General features: G+C 43.0%; 2 protein-coding genes across 2 annotated transcripts in view; one reads left to right on the top strand and one right to left on the bottom strand.

The window, feature by feature from the left end:
• The window catches only part of KAT2B (lysine acetyltransferase 2B), a 97944-nt gene extending 88487 nt beyond the window's left edge, over positions 1 to 9457 (bottom strand). The window contains exon 1 of the mRNA XM_090284386.1: positions 9143 to 9457. Coding sequence (XP_090140512.1) covers positions 9143 to 9442 — 300 coding nt within the window. The 5' untranslated portion in view covers positions 9443 to 9457. The remainder of the gene's footprint in view (positions 1 to 9142) is intronic.
• A 298-nt stretch (positions 9458 to 9755) lies between these two features.
• PP2D1 (protein phosphatase 2C like domain containing 1) overlaps positions 9756 to 25154 on the top strand; it is a 34534-nt gene continuing 19135 nt past the window's right edge. The window contains exon 1 of the mRNA XM_090284948.1: positions 9756 to 9925. Coding sequence (XP_090141074.1) covers positions 9756 to 9925 — 170 coding nt within the window. The remainder of the gene's footprint in view (positions 9926 to 25154) is intronic.

Below are 25154 nucleotides of genomic sequence, written 5' to 3'. Positions count from 1 at the left end.
TGGAATTAATGCAAGTAGACCCCGTCTTCCCCTGAGGTCACTTAAGAGATTACTGGAAGCTTTCTCCTAAGGTTAGGTGGTGTATCATTCCAAGTGGATCCTTAGAGATATTATTCACACTTTTTTTCCCCAAAAACTAAATGCATTCACCTCCCGATTAACACAATAATAAGCCACGTGCCTGGGTCTCTGTATGCAAACAGAAGAACAAATTCAAGAAAACCTGTTAAAGCCTTTAGTTAAAGCAAGCAGCAAAGCAACAAAAAATAGTTAGAAAACATGCCTTTATAGAAGACTGATTTTTTTTCTAGTTCACTAACATAATGTTGACTCTTAGAATATATCACAGGACCTTTTTCTCACATCATAGGTTTTAACTCACTGGTCTCACAATACTCATGATACCCTTGTGAGAATTTAATTCTCACTTGAGGAAGAGGAGGTCACATCATTTGCATAGAGAAGGATTAAAAGTGGATGTGACTTCTCCTTGCTCCATCTTGGAGCAGAAATCCAGGCCATGAGACAAGTACTGTGTGTCACCAGCTTCACCAGGATCACAGGAACCACATCAGCTGCCAGTCAGGTGACATTACTGCAGCCCCAGCTCAGGACCACCCTGCTGCTGACCACATGCTTTGAGTAAGTTACTCAACCTCTCTGAGCGTCAGTTTCCTTATCTTTAAGAAAAGATTTTCTTCCCTCTAATCCCACAGGTGAATATGAAATGACCCACTTATTTAATAAGCATATGTTGAGTTCTTACCATATACAAGGCATGGTCCATGGACCTTGGCTACAGAATGAACCAAAGTTCCTGCATCATGAAGCTTCTATTTCATAAAGGTAACAGACAAGAAATTATAATATACATGTGATTTCCAAGTATTGATAAATGCAGGAAAGGAAAGCAAAACAAGGTAAGATTATACAGTGATGAGATGCTGCTTATTTTAGACCCAGGGCGGGCAGGGGGATGTTTTAGGAAAGCTCCTCTAAGAAGTTGGCCTTGGAGAACAGACTGAAATGAGATTTGACAAGCCACGCCAATACTTGGAGGGGAAAAATGTGCAGTGCAAGGAGGTACCAGCATGCACAATTAGATGCCAGAGATGAAAGCAACTCAAAATTATAAAGGAATCATATTCTATTTCAATTATCACTGGGTGATGAGTTGTCATAAGGAGTTTAGACGGGAGCTACCTGAGCAGAAGTATTCTAAAGCAGCCCATAGAAAGAAATGTTAAATAAATAAATAAATGGCAATAGTTATAACACCCCTAGGTACCTGCACACACAAGTGGAAAAGATGAAAATCCAATCATGCAGCTCAGAGACATCATACTGAGTGACAGAAGCCAGATGCAAAGGAGTTCTTACCGTGTGATTCCATTTAGGGGAAGTTTATATCAATTATGGAAAAATGTGTAAGTGAATGGTCTGTATGATTCCATTAAATAATAAGATTATCTTACATTTTAATACAAGTTTCCTCAGATGAATTGTCAATTTCACAGAGGTGTCAATGTCCACGGGAGCTTTACATACTGGGTTCTGCCAGTCTTCTAGGAACCCAGCCACAAGCCCCAACACGTATGGTTCTGCTTGGCATGCAGGACAAAGGCTCTAATTATAGTCATCTTCCAGAATCAGGATGGGTGACAGCAGAACTTCACATGGATATTTACCAGTAAGGACTCACCAACAGCGACACCAGGGGACAAGAATTCTGTAGTCTGGGCATTCCACCAGCTGTGACATCACAGTCCCACCCCCTACCCCCACAGCCCCCTCCCCAGCATCCTGCCTCTCCTTCACGCCAATTCTTATCTTCATCTGCTTGGCGAAATACACTTGTCTGATTTCTTGTCCAGATTCCTGCCCTCATGCGTTCTTCCCAGGGCACCTGAATTCCCATGTTTTCTTTCAAAAGCCTAACTAAAATCCATTTTATAAAGTTGTCCACATCCAGTGCATTCCACCCTGAAAATTGCTGACAATTTTTAACTTACTTTTTAGTTTTAAAAATGTATCTTTACACTCTACTGCTAGAGGCCACAACATGGATACAGCTCAGAGACATCATATTGAGTGACAGAAGCCAGTTGCAAGAGAGTTCATACTGTGTGATTCCAAATTTAGGGGAAGTTTAAGAAAAGCAAACTAATCTTTGGTAATGACATCAGAATGAGGGTTACCAGGGGTGGGAGGGGGCATAAGGGAATTCCACGAGGTGCTAGAAATGCTCTATAGTTTTTTCTGGGTGGCAGTTGCATGGATGCATACATATGTAAAAATTCACTGGGCTAGATACAGTACTTATAATTTCAGCACTTTACTGTCTGATAATAAAATTAAGAGTTAAAATGCGACTTTCTACTGTATCGTGCGGAAATGCTGCTATGCACACAGTCTTATGTAGCGCCGTCTGGGGACTTCTAAAGCATTCAGGACAGTCATTTCCTCATCTCTTTGGCACTTTCTACAACCTGAGTAGGGATCTCTTTCATCTTCCTTCCTTCCTACAGGAAATTCTATAGAACCAACACAGTTACCACTCTTGATTGTCAGCTTTAAAACAATCAAGGGCATGCATCTGTCTACCGTGGGCCCATAATAAAGAACACATTTTGTTTGTTTTATGGCCTGCAGAGCTTCAGTGAACTAGAAAGCCTTTGAACATACCTCTCAACAGGGGGACAATAAACATCAGTGAGAGCTGGAGAACGGCTGAAATAAATGAAATCCTCTCTGTAAACCATTTGGAGGAACATCACCCCCTCCACCGCATGAGAAAGTTTGGGAAGATGAAGCAAAACACTGCACTGGAAAAAACCCATGTGGGCTAAGTCTTCCTGAGCAACTATTGCAGTTTGAAGAATTAGTTGCTTTTAACCTCTTTGGGTCTCAGTTCCCTGCTAGTAAAATGACCTTCAATACCTTTCTTCTTAACCCCAGGTAGAAGAATCCTGTGACATGGGGCCTCCGCTTTGGCAAAACACGAACTGCTGAGACCAAGGCGTTTTTAAAACTGAAATAAAATAGACGTCTGTGAAAAGCCTAGGCTCCAAGAACTTTCACATCTGCTAAATGATTTCATCTTCACAGTAGGTCGATGCGGTGACGCCTTGACTCCCACTTCACCAAAGAGGAAACTGAAACACAGGCAGCTCAGTGGGTGCCTAAGGGCACTCATCGTGGAGAGAGAAAAGGATGAGGAAGGGTGGGTGCTCCCGGTTTTCTCCGAGCAGCCAGGTCGTCAGCGCGCATGCTATTCTGCCACAGGTGCCTTCGGGTTTGAAAGAGCTTAGGAGTCGGAAACCATTAAGAGTAGGAAATCATTGGCAACTGTTCCTAAATAGCAACCTTTCTCTCCATTTAGAGACAAATGAACTAAATCAGAAGCCACTGAGCCTTGGAAATTCATGTTTTATTGGCATTGTACTAAGTATCCAGATCTTTCATCTGAGAAGCAGATGTTCTCATTGTTCCAAGGTACCTCACATGAAACTCTGTATTTTACCCTCAAAACTCCCTATGACAGGTCCAACCCTGTGGATTTACCTCATAGGCACAGAATAAAATCCTGCCCATGGGGACAGGTAACTAGGTTTCTTGGTGGTAAAAACAAAAAACAAACAAACAACAACAACAAAAAAAATACATGCAATAACAAGAAACAAAAAAACCACCAGCTCCTATCACAAAATGTTATTTGAAAGCATATGCTTCCTAAAACAAAACAGTCCTCGGCAGATTTTGTGTTTTGCCTTATAAACTACTTTCTCAGTTACATAAAACTGCAAATTGCAATCTGAAGGCTTTGCAGGCTTGAATTTCCATCTTCCCTAAAAGTTTATGAGCAAACAGAATTAAATCTGGTCCTATTTCTCTGAGACTTTTTGTGCCGCGCCTGCCAAATGACACATTTTTCTGTGTGTGTTGGCTCTATGATACCGTCTTTCAGAGAAGTTACCACTATGAAATAAGTGTATGCTATAGACTTAGTGGCTAAAGACAGATTTTTTAAAGCACTTCATTAACCCCCTGAATGTTTTGTGCTTTGCTGTAGCAACACCACTTATCTAAAGAGTCTCCAAAAAGACACTCTTAATTGTTTGTATTTGCAAACCCACAATCAAGTGATACAAAAGTATCACCTTAAAACAACAAACCCACTGCAGGAGATGGAAGAGTTCTTACTGGACTTGGGTGAGGGATGCACCGCTGTATGCACTTACTCAAAAGCACCTGACTGCACACTGAAGTTTGTGAGTTTTATGAGCTACAATATATACCACAGTAGAGGTGCTGAAAAATATGCCCACGATTCACAAAACATTTCACATTTTCAGTATAATTCAAATTAACATTAAAGGCACTGACTTTTCCTATACTACCAATGTATTTATGGTCTTAATACTATGGGACAAAACAATTTTCCTCTAAAGCAGGGCTTCTCAACTTCGGCATCGTTGTCATTTGGGGCCAGATAATTCTTTGGGGGGTGGAGGACTGTCCTTTGCATCATGGAATGTTTAGCAGCATCCCTGGCCTCTAAGCATGAGCTGCCAGAAGCACTCTCCTACCCCCAATTACGATGACCACAATGTCTCCAAACATCCCTTGGGGAGGCAGAATAGCTCCTAAATGTTGACAAGTTGAAAAAGAAATTTGCTCTCGGAAGGAGTGACTGACAAATACAAAGCACTGGGGGACTCTCCCCAACTTTAGGGCTTGTTTTGGTGCCCTATTCACCAGCCCCCAGTCAACAGAGGCCATTTTTGCTCTCATGGTAGCACCGCCACCTCTGCTCTTTGTATATTATACAGTCAGTGCTACTTCTAGACTATAAAGCATTTTTTTTTTTTAATTAAGGCTAATTGTATAGCCCTGTGCCCATGTGACTCTCTAGGTATGGCTCTCAGCCAAGAATCGAAGCAACTGGGTTTTCCATAAATGTTTTGTGGCCACTGATTCTGAGGCAATGAATCAAGCACCAGACAATTCAGTTTAGCCAGCATTAACCCAGCAATTTTAGGCTCCAGGAAATTTGGGGGACCCTCTCTTTTAATTTCAAGGATGAAGCTATGGTTCCCATTTTACAGATGAACTACTCAAGGCTCAGAGAAAAGCTGAGTTATGCCCAAGATCACACAAGAGACAGAGCTGAAATTAGACTTTCTAAATCCTACGTTCTTTCTGACTTCCAAGTTATAAGTGTATTCCACTCTGAGCTGCTTTAAGAGCTCCCATGGGCTAGACACCCTGCTGGTTGACTCAAACCTATTAGCCCATTTTAAATCCTCACTGTTAAACCATGAGGGTAGCATTATTATTCCTACTTTACAAACAAAGAAATGAAGGCCGAGGTGAAGTCCTTGTCCAAGGTCACACAGCTGGATATCCTAAATCTGAACTAGGGTCAGTTTGAAAGGAGATTTGGGTTTGGGCTCATACATTCAGATAGGATTTCTTCTATAACACTGAAATCCCAGTCCTATGGACATCTGGGCGATACCTAGACCTGCCATGCATGAAAAAAACAAATCACTGAGAAGCAGTCAAGTAAAAATTTCACTGCTGCTAGCCTAACAGCTAATCATTTCTCCAGTTTCCTCTTCTCTAGTTCATTCACTCAGTCAATAACCACTTCACTTAAAATCTATTCAGCGAGACAAACACATACCAAATAATCACACAATTAAAAAACATGGTAAAAGCACCAGGAAGGAAAAGTAATTACAAAGGGGTTCAGAAATTTTACAATGGGAAGGCTTGACAAGGCAATAAAGGAAATGCAAGGAGCACTGACGGGTATGGCTCAGTTGATTGCGCACTGTCCCACAAACTGAAAGGTCATCAGTTCAATTCCCATTCAGCGTACATGCCTAGGTTGCCTGTTCAGTCCTGGGTCAGGATGCATACAAGAGACAACTGATCAATGTTTCTTTCTCACATCAATGTTTCTCTCTCTCTCTCTCTCCCCTATCCCCTCACTCTATAAATAAATAAATAATAAAAGGAAATGCAAGGAGTCTGAGATTTCAAGACAAGTTGCGAAGCTGAGAAGACCTTCAGTACCAGTGAACAGTATGTGCAAAGGCCCTGAGAAAGAAGAGAACCATGCAAGCATGACCTTAAAAAGGGACCAGAGAGATCAATGGCCAGGCCATCTAGGGCCTTGGGGACTCAGTAAAAAGAAATTAAAGGGGCCTAAGCAAAAGCAACACATAGTCAGATCTACATTTTTAATGATCACTCTGGCATGCCAGCCAAGGAACTCTGAAGCAACTTCTGCCAGAACACAGTTCAAAAACTCTACCCTGGATCCTGCAAAACAAGTTGGTTTGTTTGTTTTTTGTTGTTTTTGGTTTTTTTCTCCTCTCCAGGGTGTGGCACACCACCCTAGCTGTGAACTAGCTCCCTTCTTTTTCTGTTTCACTTGTGAAGTTTGAAGGCCAGATCTTTTATCAGGTCTGGGACCTGTTTTTCTTTAAATAGCCTCCAGTAAATTACCTCCTATTTTTCCAGGTCCCTCCTCATTTTCTAACCTCTCTACCTTCTCTGATTTGCCAAGGGGCCAGTCAGCTGCAAAAGGTAGAAGTACAGAGACAAGCGTGAAAGAACCACTGATTCTGCTCTCTTACACCCCCTCACACCTGGTCAAGCAGTTAAAACAATAAAACAAAAGCAAATCTGAGGGCCTGTCACTCCAGAGGTGTTAAGATTCCTGGATTCTCCAATGCTCTCTTGGCCACACACAAACACACACCCCCAGCCTGGTGGCCCCAGCCAATGGAGCGCTAGCTCCTGTAGGCAGGGCTCCAAGCTTTCATAACTGCTTTCAGTTTCTCCACTACAAGAAGCCTTGCTTCACCCCACCCTGCTCTGCCAAGTCCTTAACACCCACTGACACTTCCTCCAGGAAGCCATTCCTACCCCAGCGGGGCTGCAGCCCATGAACTGTCCTGCTCCAAGTTCCAGCGCTGCTCTAAGAAAGCAGTTTTTTTTTTTTAATTTTATTGTACTTGGTTCACTGCCCACCTCCCTAGGCCCCCAATACATGCACCCACATACACACACAAGAGTCAGTAGCTCCAGAAGGACAGAATCTGGGTGTCACAGCCCTGGCATCTAGCACAATACCTGGCACCCAGTTGGGAACCCTTTAAATATTTATTGAATAAATAAGTTTTTCCTTTCCTGTAAGTTCGATTGTGAATATGAACATGAAAGACTCAAGTCACAAACCTTAGTAAAGGTGCTACATCTCACTCTTGGAAGTTTGAAAGGCACATATGCTCATACATAGTTTCAGATAGGACCAAAACTTCCAGAAAAGTTTTTCAGATATTAAGGCAATAACAGGCAACAAGGAGAGAAGGTGCTCATGATGGGAGCCCAGTAAAAAGCCAGGACAGGAACACTGAGCTGACACAGTTCCTCCATGAACCAACTCTTGTTGCTAAACACCAGGCCCACTGAGTAACTGACCTTGCTCTTGACCTTGTTTTTGATTAGTCTAATGCCGTTCTTAACCAACTCCTGGCCCTTCATCTTTCTCAGAAGCACACTCCCCACTTTATCTTTTATGCATTCCTTCTTCTGAAATACCAACCATGTGGCATTTCAGTTTTCTTGTCGGAATTCAAAAGGGACCAATAATATATTGTCCAAGCCTGAATTAGGGTCTTGCTACTTAGAGTGTGAGCAATGAATTAGCATCACATCACCTGAGAGTTTGTCATAAACCTCAGCCCCACCCCAGACTTACTGAATTAGAATCAACCTTTTAAGCAGCCCCCCAGGTGATTCCTATGTACATTAAAGTCTAGAAGCACTGGGCTAGATCCTACATTCATTCAACAAATATTTATTGACTCAGTGTAGGGTACGCAGTAAGTGGTCAACAAATATATGAGGATGCGAATGGTGTGGGAAAAGGGTAAACACAGACATTCCACTGCGGTTGAGAAGCTCCAGTAAAATACTAAAAACAGCGTGACCAAGGAGAGAGGTTCTATCAGGATTAATAATTCTTACACCAAAATTCAGAAGTGACCACTGCAGCTTGGTTATGGGAATCTGGAACCTGGGATCTGGAATCTGGGAACTTGACCCTGTTTGCAGCAAGTAAGAGGAATACAAGGGAGGTGTGTGAGTGTGTGAGGGTGTCTCTTCCTGGACTCTGCCACAGGCTGCGGGAGCTGACAAGGCCAAGTCCCCGCCCTCCTCAGCTGTCACCCTGTCAAAACAAAGCCGCTGCTGACAGCGCTGGGCCAGGCTGCCCTGCGGCCTCGGGCAATCCTCCCACCTCGGGAGTACGGCGCCCACATCTGGATCTGCAGCTGAGGGACGACGGGGTGCCGAGAGCTGGGGCGAAGAGGCGATGGCAAGAAACGTGTGTCCTCAAACTGAGCAACAGCGCCCGCCGCGCTGGGCCGTCACCTTGCCAAATCCTGTTTACACCCCCAGCCACTGGGACACCGTTTTTAAACTAAGCAAGTGATAATACAATCAGGACGGGGCTGTCACTGCGCGCCGCAGGGCCTCCGCCCTCAACTGAGGGCGCCCGGAGCTCCAGGACCCTCGCCTCGGGCTGTGCCCAACTTCCCAATGGGCGCGTTCCGCCCCTTCTACCTCCCGAACAGCACAGGGGTCCGGGAGCCTATTGTGCCCTCGCTCCCTCCCCCAGCTCCTCCAAAAGGGACACGGGGAGAGGGCGCGCGAAGAAAGGGCTTTCAGGTACCACCCTCCCAAAGATGTTCCCCGGGCCCTGGGGCGCCCGCCACACAGTGAGCGCTGTTCCACCCTCCGAAAGGCGCCCCTGGCGAGCTCCTACAGAGCAACAAAGCCCCAGGGCAGCCCAGGAGCGCAGGTACAGAGGCAACTCCTGCCAAGATTCTCGGTCTTGGTGATCCCCCTTCTTTCAACCCGACAGCACTCTTGTCCGAGAAGAAGCTAATTGGGCGCGGGCGACTGCAGCACTTCCGCGGTGCAGCGGCCCCAGGCGGGAGGTGGGAGGTGGAAGGCGGGAGGCGGAGGCGGAGGCGGAGGCGGGCGGGGGAAGGGGAGAAGGCGGGGGTCCCGCGGGCTGGGCCCTAGCCCCCTCGGCGGTCTGGGAGCCGCGAGTGAGTACCTTGCAGGCGGAGTACACTCCGAGTTTCTCCAGTTTCTTGGCCCGCGGAGCAGAGCGCAGTTGCGCCTTCTTCACGGCGATTCGGGCCGAGCCGCCGCCTCCCGGTCCTTCGGCCGTGCCCGCCGCCGCCACTGCCGTCGCCGGTCCGCAGGAGCCCGAGCCCCCGGCGGCGGCTGCGCACGGGGAGCCCTGCGGCGGCAACGGCGGCGGCGCGGGGGGCTGTGGGGGCAGCGCCCCGAGCCCTGCACCCGCCCCGCTCCCTGCCCCGCCACCCGGCCCGGCCCCGCCAGCCTCGGACATGCCGTCCGCAGCACCGCAGGAGGTGCCGAGTGTCAGGCGCCGCCAGGGTCTCCCTCCTGGGCTCTGGTCTCAGGGAGAGCGAGACCCTCCCCCCACGCCCTCCCGCCCCCAGCGCCCACCCCCCTCCCCGCCCCAGCCCTCCCCCGCGCGCCGCTCGCCGGCTCGCTCCGGCCGCGGCCCGTGTAGATGGTGGCGGTGGCTGCAGCTGCTCCCCTAGGAGGGAGGGGACTAGCGGCTCCCGGGCCACCGCCACTGCACACGCCCTCCCTGGGCTCTCCTCCCCGGGGCTCTGCTCCGCGCCCCTGCCGCGGACATGTTCCTCGGGCTGCGGACGGAGGGTGCGTGCAGGCGCTGCCAACCTCGGCGCTGCAGGAACCGGGAGGCTTCCCTGGGCCTCCTTCCCGCTGCCCGCGGGGTTGGCGCCCCCCACCCCCGCGCCTCTACACCTAGCGATCCCCCGCCAGGGGGCGAGGCCAAGCTCGGGTGGGGTTGAGGGATAGGGGGCGGGGGATAGGGAGCTGGAGCCCTGGCACCTGCTGGCCGCCTCCATCTCCGCAGCCCCCATAGCCGACCCCCGCACTCCCGAGCCGGGGGTGAGGAGTAGGGACTGGAGGGGGGCGAGACTCCCAGTCATTTGTTTTTCCACTTTGTTCTATCCTCTCTCAGAACCGAGAACTTCCTTCACCCTAGCGGGAGCCAGAGGAAAAAAAATTTTTTTTGAAAAGTACCCGTCCATGCTAATCCTTTCTTTGTTGCTAATTCACCAAAATAAAGGCGTGATGTTTTCTGTTTCCCTTTTTAAATACTTTCCTGTCTAACTTTTTTAAAAATTAAGAACGCTTTTTTTTCTATAGCAATTTCCGGATCCAATCTACCAGAGGAAGAAAAAGACTGTTAACATTTTCTGTAATTTTTGTTTGAAAGTGCTAGTTGTTAAAAGAACAGTTGTCTAAAAAGCACTGTCAAAATGAAATCTATGCTCAGTGGGAAAAGTTTGAATACAGAAAGTTTGTTAATAGGGCTCATCTCTGCGTGGTGGGATTGTAATCTTGCTATTTTCTTTAATATTCCAGTTTTCAAAGTTGATGCCGCCAGCATGCATATTAACCAAGAAAAAATTTAAGCATCCAAAAAAATGAGTGTTAATTTTGGCCTCGATTAAAACAAACAAAACACCTTAACAGCGTTTTCAACTATTGTTGAAACTGTTAAAAACTGTGGTTGTCTTTGTTGGTGACAATGATGGTGGTGTTTACTAATATGAGATAACCATTTCAGTTTTTCATTTAAAAGTTATTCACCCTTGGTCAGGCTTTCTAAAACAGTTTTTAAAAGCCCACGGCTGTTCCTCAGGGAACCTTCACAAGTGCCCTGCTTTTATAGCATGAGTCATAATTTTTATGTAATATGGGTCATAATGTGAGTATTATAAAATTCTTTGCATGCCGTAAAGCTCTCGTCCAACTCTACTGTCGCCTTAAGGAATGTGCTTTTCCCTGGAAGCATGTCCTTTCCCATCCTGTTTTTCCAATTAATTTTCTGTATCCTCTTTCTAGATTTTTTATGTTCTTTTCATTTTTAAAGCAGAGTGATACATAAAAATGAAAATTTTTTCGAAGTTTGTAGATCTAAACAGCGATGTTAGGGCAAAAGGAAATATCCTCTCCCAACTTGAGTCCAAGTCTGAAGTTCTGAAATGCCAGACTTTCATCGGGTTCTTTCAGGACAGTTTCTTAGCTTAGAGTGATTCACGTTACCACTGGTACCCTCTCCTGGCTCTTTGTGTTGCAGATTGTTTTTGCCATTCTCACCAAAGCAGGCTGAAAGTCTTAAAAGTGGTGATCCCTTGATCAAAGTCTATTATGATGTTAGCAGGTATTGATAGGGTTTTGGGTTCCCCATTTAGGCATTTATCAAACTGATGGACTAGCCCACCTGAGATTTGTGCATTTCATGGGATATAAATTTCCCTCAAATATACTTTAAGAATCATATATATTGAGCTCCAGTTAATGGTGCTCATGCCAAAGGTTTATTTATGCAGTGCCCTGATATTTTTGCAATGCATCAAAAAATAAGATGGATTGATGCATCCATGAATGGGCAAATAAGCAGATGAACAGATAATGATAAAGAAATTAGAGTAAAATGTTAAGGGCGAATCTAGGTAGTAGGTATAGAAGTGTTCATTGTGCGGTTCTTTCAGATTTTCTGTATGTTTAAAATTTTCCATAATAAAAAGTTGGGGGAGAAACCCAGCTTTAATATTAACTAACCGCTAACCATCACTTCCCCCTCCCAAGCCACTCCCTGAATGCAGGATGCAGCCTATTTCCAGGATATTTGGAAACAGTAAAAAAAACCTCATTTCAATCCACCCTGAAAACCATCACTGTCTGAATGATGAATTGCTTGTGACATCAACTGAACGTTATTTTTCATTATTTCCCTGCTCAGAGCACCCAGATGGCACATTGCCTTAGGCTGAAGGCCTAGAGTTTCAAGGACTATTCAAAGTCCCTTATAAGCACCGGACAGGAACATTTCAAGGGCAAAGGACTTGGGATCCTTCCTCATCAGGCTGTTGTGAGGATTTAGCTCCAGTGTGTAGAGCCCTTTTAAAAAGTGGATATCAAGAAAATAAAAGGCAGCACCCTGGCCAGTGTGGCTCAGTTGGTTGGAGCATCATCCTGTAGCAGAAAGGTTGTGGGTTTTATCCCTGGGCGCCTTCAGGAGTTAGCCAATCGATGCTTCTCTGTCACAGTGGTGTCTCTCTCTCTCTCTCTCTCTCTCTCTCTCTCTCTCTCTCTCTGTCTCTCTCTCTCTCAAATCAATCAATAAACAATTTTTTAAAGAAAACAAAAGGCAATGCTTTAGTTTACAAAGTATTTACAACTTACTGAAGAAAAGAAGACACAATCAGAAAATAAAGGGCATACATGGCGAGTAGGAATTATAAGGAGCCAGTTGACCACTCACTGGAGGCTATTTCTGGTACATTAATACTATTATGAGGCTATTACAAAGAATAATCTTGTTAAAAATGTATAGATAGAGCTCCCAGAAATACTGTTGAATGGACCCCAGTACAGTATAATATCACTTATGTTAAAAACAAACATCAGCATAAGCCCAATTCTGTGTATGTTGAATAAATGCATATAAAAAGATTTAGAAAGAAAACTTTCAGAGTATTTGCCTTTCATTGGACATCCTTGAGAGTAATACTTATTTTTTCTCATTTTTATATATTTCCACTTCCTCACTCAAAGAAAATTTTCAATAAATACTAGTAGTCATTTCTACCTATAAACTGTGTCTTTGATCTGTTCATTCTATCTCCATGGTCATCACCTCTCACCCTGGCTACTAACAGCAACTCTCTAACTAGTCTCTCTACTTTTATCCTTGCTATATACCACAATCCCCTGTAAACAGTAGTACAGAAGTTTAAAGCTGTAAGTGCAACACTTATCTCATAATTCCTTGCTTGAAACTTTCCAATGGCTTATCATATTTAAAATACAATTTCAACCCTGTAACCTGATTGGCAAGGCCCGCCTCTCCTTGCCCTCTTCCCCAGTATGTGGCAAAGTCCAGAAAAACTCAGGAAGCTCCTTCCTGCCTCAGAGCCTTTGCATTTGCTTTATTGCCTGAAACTCTCTCCCAAACAGTGTGGCTGGCCCTAAATACCTTTAGTGTTATTTTATTCATTTTTAGAGAGAGGGGAAAGGAGGTAGAAAGAGAGGGAGAGAAACATCAATCAGAAACATCAACCAGTTGCCTCCCACACGCACCCAACTGGGGACCTGGCATGCAACTCAGCCATGTGCTCTGACCAGGAATCAAACTGGCCACCTTTAGGTCTATAGGCCAGCACTCAATCCACTGAGCCACAGCAGCCAGGGCATCCATTTCTTTATCTTAAGTCCTGTTTGGCTGAACACTCTGCATCTTACTCTCAAGGTCCAAAATCAAAGCTCAGAGCAGTGCATTTCCAGTTATGAAATAGGGGCTATATATCAGCAAACACTTTGGGTAAAGAAACCAAAGAAGAAAAATGGAAAGTAGTACAGTACAGTAACTGTACTGTGGTAACGTGATATCCTCACAAAGCACAAGCAAGATATCTGTGCATTGTAACATTTTCCCAAAGCACTAAATTTTGTATGTTGTTATAAATGATTTGAAACACACAGAAAAATACAGTGAGTGGACTTCCAACCAAGATGGAGGCCTAGACAGAAACGTTGCATCTCCCTCCACAACTAAGAAGGAATACAACTTCCTCAAAACTAGAGACAACCAGAAGTTCCAGAAAATCAAGCTGTATGGAAGTCCAATAAACCAAACATAAAGAAGAAATACTCATCCAGACAGATAGGAAGGGCGGAGCCGGGGTGGAGAGGACTCGCTGTGCTGGTGGTAGCAGTGGCGGTAGCAGCAGGCCAGCAGAAAGCGTAGTCACACATTTTAAAAAGTCAGGAAGGACACCTGGGGAGCGCTCCCAGCACCAGACCAGACCCCGCAGCTCATGGTCCCAGTGCCGGGGAAAATAAAGCCTCATTGCTTCTGACTGTGCAAACCAGTGGGGGTTGGGGCAGAGGAAGAAACAGCTGGTCTCTCAGCAGATCCACTTGATTAAAGGGCTTCCACAATACTAGAACATCCACAGTTCCACCCACTCTGGGAATGAAGCCAGGGCAACAACTAGAGAGGCACCAGTCCCATACAAAGTGGGAGAGGTGCCTGGGAAGGGGGCGAGTGCTGAGCAGGAGACATTGTTCCTTCTCAGACCCCTCCCCCACATATAGCACCACAATGTGGTGAAACAGGTTGCCCTCTACTGACCAGGAAACCTAAGGCTCTGCCCATTAAATGTAACAGGAATGGACAGCTCTACCTGAGACAGAGGCAAACAAACACAGGAGACTGTCAAGAGGAGGAGACAGAGAACTATGGCCCAAAAGGAAGAACGGATCAAGGTTCCAGTGGGAGAACTAAGCAATGAGGAGATAGCCAACCTAGCAGATGAGGAGATAACCAACCTAACAGATGCAGAGTTCAAAACACTGGTGATAAAGATGCTCACAGGCTTGACAGATATGCTTAAGTTGGCAAATGCATAAGGGAAGAAGGCTATGCTAAATGAAAGAAAGGAAAACCCCCACAAAACCAATGGTGAAGGGAAGGAAATGGGGTTCAAATCAATGATTTGGAACCTAAGAAGGAAAACAACAGTCAACCAATACAGAATGAAGAAACAAGAATTGAAAAAAAATGAGGAGAGGCTTAGGAACCTCTGGGACAACTTTAAACATGCCAACATCCAAACCATAGGGGTGCCAGAAGGAGAAGAGGAAGAGCAATAAGTTGAAAACTTATGTGAGAAAATAATGAAGGAAAACTTCCCATATTTGGCGAAGGAAATAGACAGAGTCCCAAACAAGCTAGATCCAAAAAGACCACACCAAGACACATCATAATTAAAATGCCAAAGGTTAAAGATAAAGAGAGAATCTTAAAAGCAGCAAGAGAAAAACAGAGAGTTACCTACAAGGGGTGCCTATAAGAATATCAGCTATTCCTCTAAAGATACTTTGCAGGCAAGAAAGGACTGGCAAGAAGTATTCGGTGTGATGAAAAGCAAGGACTTACAACCAAGACTATTCCATCCAGCAAAACTATCATTTAGAATGGAAGGGCAGATAAAGTGCTTCCCAGACAAGGTAAAGCTAAACGAGTTCATCATCCCAAGTCATTGTTATATGAAATGTCAAAGTGACTAACTTAAGAAACAAAAGATCAAAACTATGAACTCTAAAATGACAACAAACTCACAACTACCAACAACTGAATCTAAAAAATAAAAACAAAATTCAACTAAGCAAACCAGAATAGGATCAGAATCATAGCTATGGGGATCATTTGGAGGGTTATCAGCTGGGGGGGGGGGGAGAAATGGGGAAATGGTGCAGGGATTAAGAAGCATAATCGGTTGGTATAAAATAGACAGGGGGAAGTTAAGAATAATATAGGAAAGGGTGAAGCCAAATAACTTATATGCATGACCCATGGACATGAACTAAGGGGGTGTGGGATTGCTGGAGGGAAGGGGGATACTGGGCAGAGGGGAGCAAAGGGAAAAAATTAGAACTACTGTAACAACATAATCAATAAAATATACTTAAAAAGAAAAAAGTGAGTGATAAAAATTATGTACCTTCACTAACTAGATTTTCTTAATGTTTTAATTTAACATATATATGTATATATGTATACACACACACACACACACACACACATATATCGTCGGCAGCCGTCCGTCTCGAGAGACGATGGTGTAGCTTCTTAAGAGTCTATCTGCACCGCCGAGAATGGCTGTGCAGTCCGACTCGGGAGTGACACGGTATCTGTCTCCTCCCGTGTTGAATCGACATCTTGCGATGACGCTGGAGTGTCCTCTCCAGTGAAGCTGAAGCTACAGAGCCTGGGCAGGGTGATATGGAGGGTCTGCTGTTGCCCATGCAGCAGACCCCCCCTCTCTTCGCAGCTGAAGGATCCAAGAAGAAATCCTCCTTCATATCTTTATCTCATTTTCCAGCTATCCTTCTTGCTCATGATTTTTAATATTTACAAAATAAACCCTGTAGAGAAGGGCTGGGTGAATTTTTACTGTAAAGAGATAGATAGTAGATTAGGCTTTGTGGGTCATAGTCTTTACTGCAACTATTCAACTCTACCAAGGTATAGTGTTCTGGCAAAAAACACCTCTTTCTCTCTCTCGCATGGTTGGAAACAAAGCAGGATATTAGCATCTGATAACTATCCACCAAACACTCCCAACTTTCCCCACCCCCCATTTTTTATTGTTGTTCTACTAAAGTTATCCCATCTTTCCCCTCTTGCTCTCCCCTGCCCCTCCCACCTCCCACCAACTTTCTTATTGTTGTTTTGATCTAATTTTTTTATGACACAAACCAACTTCTTACTTTACTGCAATATATTAGTTTGCTAGTGCTGCCATAACAAAGAACCAGAAACTGGATGGCTTCAACAGCAGAAATCTGTTTCCTCATAGTTCTGAAGGTTAGAGGTCCAAGATATAGGTGTTGGTAGGGTTGATTTCTTCTGAGGCCTCTTCCCTCTGTGTGTGTCTGTGTCCTAATCACCTCTCCTTTTAAGGACACCAGTCAAATTGGAATAAAGTTTACCTTAATCAACTCCTTTAACCTTAATTATCTCTTTATGACCCGATTTCCAAGTATAATTGCATCCTTAGGGGTTAGGATTATGAATTTGGGGGAGAGGCGCAATTCAGTCCATAACATGCAGTAAATCGGTGATTTTCAACTTGTATGCCACAAGAATTTTTAAAACATGCAATGCCTGACTATTTAGTCAGGGGCACTAACCTCTTTTCCCTTAGATTGTCAAATAAGAAAATGACAACAGCCAACAACAATAGATGTTTCCTGTGAATGAACAAAAATTAGACCTATTTTATTGTCAGATCAGCAAAAAATATATAATTTCTAGTAACTAGTCTTCCCTTCCACTAGCCAGCCCTTCCACGTCTCCGCACTCCCTACTGGTCATGTTGTGATGTAACGGCCTTTTCTGTCTCTCCGTGGTAATAAGACTTCTCTCCAGCTAGTGTTCGCTTGGTTATTCCAGATGATTTCTCCAAAATTAAGTTGTAAATCCAGACTATTCTGGGAGGAGGTTAGTGTAGCTTCCACTTACTCCACCATCTTGTTTCCTGTTCATTTGTTTTTGTTGTATTTCTTTTAACTTGAACCCAGTTAACCCGCCTTCTCTAGGCATCATCTTTCTCAGGCTCCACAAAGGTCATGTCAGACTGTCACTTAAAAGCACAGGGAGCACAAGGAAGTTATCTGTTCTCTATCAGCCTCACTTTTATATGTAAAGTGGGAATGGTCTGACCTGTTGATTTTGCACTATTAATGCAAAATCCCACATGAAAGACTTTGAAATTTGTCAGGTCCACAACATGAAATGCATTCATTAACAGAGGCAAAACGTAGCCAACATAACCACCTATTTGATGATGAGAGAATAGGGTTTTCTCTCCCCACCTAATCTTTTTCTTCCTACCTCTACCCAATTATTTAACATATATTTATAAAGTGCACATCAGAGAAGGAAAACTCTGACTCCAAAAAACCTCCGCTGCCTTGCGGCATACCTCTTCAGGGGAAAGGCTAAGGGAGTAAACCCCGACAGAAAATCCGGAGCCGGAGTCCCTAAGGCGGTTTGACGTTGTAGTCAACACCGGCAACTCCTGCGGCGCACCTGAAGCCAAGCTGTATTGACTCCGTCTTTCCCTTGGACCCTTCAGCTGCGAAGAGAGGGGGGGTCTGCTGCATGGGCAACAGCAGACCCTCCATATCACCCTGCCCAGGCTCTGTAGCTTCAGCTTCACTGGAGAGGACACCCCAGCGTCATCGTAAGATGTCGATTCAACACGGGAGGAGACAGATACCGTGTCACTCCCGAGTCGGACTGCACAGCCATTCTCAGCGGTGCAGATAGACTCTTAAGAAGCTACACCATCGTCTCTCGAGACGGACGGCTGCCGACGAGTCTTTGTGTGCCATGAGATGAAAAAGGTTGAAAATTACTGCAGTAGATAATATATTTAACATATTTATGCCAAAATGCTTTAACAATTCCCATGTTCGCAGTTTCTTGCCCTATACTTTTCAATTTAGGTTTGCTTTTTTTGTTTTTAATATATTTTATTGATTATGTTGTTACAGTAGTTCCAATTTTTTTCCCCTTTGCTCCCCTCTGCCCAGCACACCCCTTCCCTACAGCAATCTCACTCCCCTTAGTTCATGTACATGGGCCATGCATATAAGTTCTTGGGCTTCACCCTTTCCTATATTATTCTTAACTTCCCCCTGTCTATTTTGCACCAACTGATTATGCTTCTCAGTCCCTGCACCATTTCCCCATTTCTCTCCTTCCCCCCTCCCAGCTGATAACCCTCCAAATGATCCCCATATCTATGATTCTGATCCTATTCTGGTTTGCTTAGTTGAATTTTTTTTTATTTTTTAGATTCAGTTGTTGGTAGTTGTGAGTTTGTTGTCATTTTAGTGTTCATAGTTTTGATCTTTTGTTTCTTAAGTAAGTCCCTTTGACATTTCATATAACAATGACTTGGGATGATGAACTTGTTTAGCTTTACCTTGTCTGGGAAGCACTTCATCTGCCCTTCCATTCTAAATGATAGTTTTGCTGGATAGAACAATCTTGGTTGTAGGTTGCTTTTCATCGCACTGAATACTTCGTGCCAGTCCCTTTCTTCCTGCTAACTGTCCTCTGAGAAATCAGCTGATAGTCTTATAGGCAGCCCTCTATAGGCAACTCTCCACCTCTCTTGCTTCCCCCAGGACTCTCTTCATCTTTCACCTTTGACATCTCAGTCATGACGTGTCCTGGTGTGGTCCTCTCTGGGTCCACAAAATTTGGAAAGTTTTCCTCATTTTTTTCAATTCTTGCCTCCTCATTCTGCACTGGTTGACTGTTTTTTTCTTCCTTATATTCCAAATCATTGATTTGAACCCCGGTTTCCTTCCCTTCACCACTGGTTTTGTGTGGATTTTTCTTCATTTCACTTAGCATAGCCTTCACTTCTCTTTTGTGTTTCCCATACTCAAGCATATCTGTCAAGCCTGTGAGCATCTTTATCACCAGTATTTTGAGTTCTGCATCTGTTAGGTTGGCTATCTCCTCATCTGTTAGGTTGGCTGTCTCCTCATCGCTTAGCTCTCCCACAGGAACCTTAATCCGCTCCCCCTTTCAGGCCATATTTCTTTGTCTCCTCATTCTGACAGGCTCCTGTGTTTGTTTGCCTCAGTGTCCCAGGTAGAGCTGTCACTCCTGTTATGTTGTAAAGGGCAGAGCCTTAGGGATTCATCCGTACAGGGCCACCTGTTTCACCACGATGTGATGCTGTATGTAGGGGAGAGGTCCAAGAGGGAACAATGCCGCCTGCCCAGAGCTCGCCCCTTTTCCAGGCACTTCTCCCACTTCTGCCCCAGACTGGCTCCCCTCTAGCTGCTGCCTTGGCCATCGTTCCCAGAGTAGGTGGGTCTGTGGACATTCCAAGACTGTGGGACCCCCCAAAACAAGTGGACTCTGCTGAGACCGGCAGTTTCTGTCTCTACCCCAAACCCCATTGGTCTGCACAGTCAGAAGCAATGAGGCTTGATTTTTCCCGGTGCTGGGACCGTGAGCTTCGAGGTCAGGTGAGTAGCTGGGAACACTCCCCTGGTGTCCCTCCTGACTTTAAAAATGTGAGTGTGCTTTCTGCTAGCCTGCCACTGCCACCACTACTGCTGCCCACCACACTGCATTCTCTCCTCCCCGGCTCCACCCCTCCTACCTGTCTGGATGAGTATTTCTTCTTTATATCTTTGTTTGCTAGACTTCCATGCAGTTTGATTTTCTGGAACTTCTGGTTGTTTCTAGTTTTGTGGTACTTGTATTCCTTGATAGTTCTGGAGGGAGATGCAGCGTGTCTGTCTACACCTCCATTTTGGCCATAAGTCCTACGTTTGCTTCCTTTTCTTGCTAAACATACCCTTTAGAAGTTCTTTCAGGGAGGATCTAAAGCATTACTTATCCAGTCTTCCAATTAGGGAAGGCCTTAAACCTATAGGAGGTAAAACATTTGCAACAAGTGTGTTATATATAGTTAGGATGAATTTAATATTTTTTTAAAGTCTGTAAAGAAAAATGACAACTTTTACATTGAATGATACTTCCTGTTAATTTTTAAAAATAGACATTTGTAGCCCTGGCCTGGGAGCTTCAATGGTTAGAGTGTCATTCTGATACATCAAGATTGCATGTTCCATCCCCAGTTGGGGCATATACAAGGATCAATCAATGAATGCATAAATAAGTGGAACAACAAATCGATGTCTCTGTCTCTCTAATTGATAAATTTAAAAAAATAGACATCTGTGTTTCTTTCACACAAAAAGAAAAAAAAGGAAACAGTCAGAAGAAAACAGAATCAGAGTTCATCATGTTTGTATTTCAGCTGCTTTTACTCCTTTGTTTCTGTGTTCTGAGTTATTTATTTTTTTAGTAGACTTTTTAAAGCAATATAACATGTTTAGTTAGGTGCACTAATTTAATTTCCCAGCACAATGAAATTTTACATGCATATATTGGGCTACTCATTATTCAGATCAATATATAAATTTCCCAATACCCAAGAAGGCTTCTATTTGCCCCTTTCTAGTTTACTCTAAGGCAATTGTTATCATCATGGATTAGTCTTGCCTGTTAAAGTTCATTTGGTTTTACCATCTGCCGGCTCTAGTTGAGCTTAGTTGTCTTTAATTTCATTCAAAATAACTTTTTAGATTGTATTGTGACTGGTGTCATATCAGCGTTCATTTAAAAAACACTTAGTAAAATTGGTGAATTTTTATGTAGCCATTTTAATATTGAAGATGGAAAACATAAGCAACATTTTTGGTGTATTAAGTATGCTTTATTATTTGGAGAAAGCTAAAAACACAAATGAAACACACACACAAAAAAAATGTTTGTGCTATGTATGGAGAAGGTGTGGTGATTGATTGAATGTGTCAAAAGTGGTTTATGAGGTTTTGTGCTGGAGATTTCTCACTGCACAATGCTCCATGGTTGGGGAGACCAGTTGAAGTTGATAATGATCAAATGGAGACATTAATTGAGAACAATCAACATTATACCACGCAGGAGATAGCCGACATACTCAAAATATCCAAATCAATGAAATTATTGGTGAAAATAAAAAATGTGCCATTAATTCATGGAAAAAAGTAAACAAACTTTTTGGCCAACCCAACAGTATGTTTACAATATCCATCATGTTGTTCATGGAGGCAAATATCACTTCTTACTGTTGTGTAATATTAAATTACATAACTATGCCATGGTTTATCCATTCTCTTAATGATGAACATTTCCAGTTCTTCACTAGTATGAATAAAGTTGTTATGAATATTTTTATAATGCCATTTTGTGGTCACATGCACTCATTTCTCCAGGATACATACCTCTGAGCATAGTTGCTGGAGAATAGGAAAACTGCCAGTTTTCCAAAGTGACTGTACTGACTGACACTCCTATGTGCAGGGTATGAAAATGACAGTGTGGCACATCCTCATCAAACCTTGATATCATCAGTCTCTTTAATCTTCACCATTTTGGTGGTCATATAGTGGTATATCACTTTGTGGTTTTAATTAGCATTTATAACACTTGTAATAAGATTAAACACATTCTCATTTGCTTACTGGCATTTTGGATATCCTCTTTTGTGTCTTTTTCCCATTTTAAAATTAGTTTGTCTTTTTCTAATTGATTTGTGGTAGACTTTTAATTTATATTTTGGATTTGAATCCTTTAGTGGATGTATGTGTTTGCAAATTTCTCTTAGCTTGTGACTTGCCCTTTACTATTCCTAGTGTTCTTTGATGAACAGAAGCTCTTACTTTTATTGGTTTTATTTACCAATATTTTCTTTAATGTTTAGTGCTTTTGTATCCCATTTAAAAACTCTGCCTAATGCACATTTTGTGAAGATGTTCTCCTACGTGTTCTTTGAGTTTCATTGTCCTTATCTTTCACAGTTGGGCCCCTGATGCGTCTCAATCAGTTGTTGAGTATAGTGTGAGGTAGTGGCCACCATCTTATTCAAATTTTCTTTTTGTATTTCATTTTAAATCCTCAGTGTTAAATGTTCAAAGCAGGAGCACTTTTATAGCACGACCTTAGAGCTCAATCTTTACTGAAAGTTCACTGTAGTGCTTTTTAAGAATAGTCTTGTACCCCGTTAAAGATTGCATGTTCTTTAATTAGATTTTAAAACAGCATCACCATTAGCTTCAGGCAGGAGGAATCCCTACTCTGTGACCGATAGTTCAGAGATTTGCTCACATCAAACACAGCCAAAGGCAGAGTGGGGGTGGGCGGAGGAGGGGCACCTCTGTCACTTGTCACTTGGTGTAGTGCCAGACAGGGCAACCCTGTAAACCTAGACATTCACCCTTCTAGCTAACAGTATCAAGCCCCAGGGAGACAACCTTCCTTGCATCTCTTGTCGCAGTTCCTCAAACAGGAAGTGCCAGCATCAGAATACTGAGAAGTTTTGCATGTGAGAGAGGCACAATTTAGGAGCACAGGAAGGATTTGAGTGGCAGGAGTGCTTAGGTAAGAGAAAAGACAAATTAATTAACTTGTCAAATCCTTCTTCTTAGCACAAATGCAAAGGATTCTTGCATAACAAAGTATTGTTTCCCAGAGTGCCAAGCAGCCATTTTCTTGCCTCTCTTTGTGTTCCAATTCATGTTTCTGAAGATGCTCATAAATTAGCACAGTAATCACTGACATTGCACAGTGTCTGAGGAATAGTTCATGATATTAAAAAATTTATCTTACGATTAAATTTATATGTATATAGATCTAAACATTCCGTATGGGAAGTGTGACATAAATTTTTTTGTTGGCAAATAGATGAACATTGAACGCAAACACTGTGAACAGTTTGGTTTTTTAAATTATTTTAAAAGACATTGAATTTTTTACAATGATAAACTATTCAGCTAATGTTAATGTTTTCAAAAATTTGATAGTGATTAATTTATAACTTTATTTTGCCTTTTAGTTTTGTAGCTTCTTTATAATATTTTTAAAGATAATGTTTTTTGAAATGTAAAAAATAATTTTTATTTTAAAATATTTTTACATTTACTGTCATTCACATTTTTGGATGAAAATATGCTACAATTTTGGGTGCATATACACTTAAAATTGGGATAAAAATACACTTTATTTTTTAAAATATATTTTATTGATTATGCTATTATAGTTGTCCCAATTTTCCCCTTTTGCCCCTCCCCACCTGGTACCCCCATTCCCTCCAGCAATACCCCCTTAGTTCATGTCCATGGACTAATACTTCTTAGTAGAACTCTGACATGTAGCCTATATGAGGCATTTCTTGGCCTGGTGAGAAGTCATGGGCATCTCAGAAATGTCAGTATGATCAAGGGGAATTTAATGAACTTAACTAACAGTTTGACTTACAGGTTGGGCTGCCAGCCTTCAGCAAAAACCAAATGAAAGTTTCAGGAAGTTGGCAGTACTGGCCACATCCACACATCTTCAGGCACATACCTGGAATGTTTTAACAGCTGGAATACAGTTTCTGAGTTCATTCATGAGAAATTCAAATCTGTTATAGCACTCAACGATAATAAAATAAGAATAGCTAACAGTTTTAGGACACATGCCAGGCACTGTGCTAAGCCGTTTTTGCAAAATATCCTGTCTATTTCTTACTAATAATAAAGTTATTATGTATTCCCATTTTAATAATAAGGAACTTAAGTCTCAGAGAAGTTAAGGAACTTGCACCAGACTCTCCTGCTCTTAATGACTTTAATTTTCAACTGTTTAGGATGGTGGCTACCATTTATAGAGGGTTGACTAAGGGCCTGGACATGTGTTGTAACTAATTCAATCTTCATAAGAACCTGAATAAGGAGCACCTAGGAGTTCCATTTACAGATGAGATGATAATTACAACGGGTGCAGGGTCTCTCCCCACCTTCTAACTTAAAAGGAGATGGGAAAGTGGGCTTTCTTCTTTCATCCTGTTGAGAATCCCATGTTCTGGACAGAAGAGATTTTTTATTCTACAGAAGGCAGCACTAGTCAACAGAATTTTCTGTGATAATAGAAATGTTCAAAATTGATACTGTCCAAATATGGAAGCCACTGACCACATGTGGCCACTGAGCCTGTGAAATGTGGCTAGTGAGATGGAATAACTGAAATTTTAATTTTATTTAATTTTACCTAGTTTAAATTTCACTACACATGTGGCTAGTGGGTACCCTATTGGAGAGCACAGTTGTAGAGGGTAAGACTGGTGGCTAAGTTCCCAGCAGCATCTAAGAGTTTCTGATTTCCACTCTCCTTCTCTTAGCCCTTCTGTTGGCCAGCTTCAGGGGCATGTATGTTCGGACTAAGGCACTGCTAACCACTGAGGAATCAGGAGCTTTCTTACTCCCTTTATTAAAAACTAAATATTTAAGTGCTTAAGCACTTATTTTACTTGTTCATTTATTTATTTAACAAATATTTACAGAACTCTTCTTACAGGGTAGACCTATCTACATTGGCTCTGGGGTAAAAATGGCAAACAAGACAGAACTGGGGAGACATGAATTAAATAATCACACAAATGTAGGATTAGAAACACGAATAAATGAAAAGTATGAGTTGTGAAGGCATTTGACGGGACAGAGGCTTCGCTTGAGACCATGGGAAATACCTTACTGGTGATACTGCAGTTCAGTTTGTGACGGAGTTGTTTTAGCTGAGAAATGAATAATGAGTTAGAATTAATGACAGTGAAGGGAAAAGCATTTGCAGTGGAGGGGGTCACATGTACAGGCCTGAGATGGCAAGTGTGAACATGTTTGAGACACTTGAAAGAAGAGAAAAGGGGGAGAGATGAGACTGAAGAGGCAGAGCCCTGTCTATCATATCAAGACTTTTCACCTTTATCCTAAAAGCAGCAATGAGCTACTAGAAGGTTTTAAGCAGAGGAGTGAGATGACTAGAAAATAAGTTAAAACAAAACAAAACAAAACAGAACAAAACAAACAAA

The sequence above is a fragment of the Furipterus horrens genome, unplaced genomic scaffold (genome assembly GCF_987537825.1).
Source record: "Furipterus horrens unplaced genomic scaffold, mFurHor1.1.pri manual_scaffold_7, whole genome shotgun sequence".
NCBI lineage: Eukaryota > Metazoa > Chordata > Mammalia > Chiroptera > Furipteridae > Furipterus > Furipterus horrens.
The sequence above is the reverse complement of the archived record's forward strand: the minus strand, read 5'-3'. Positions and strand labels throughout refer to the sequence as shown.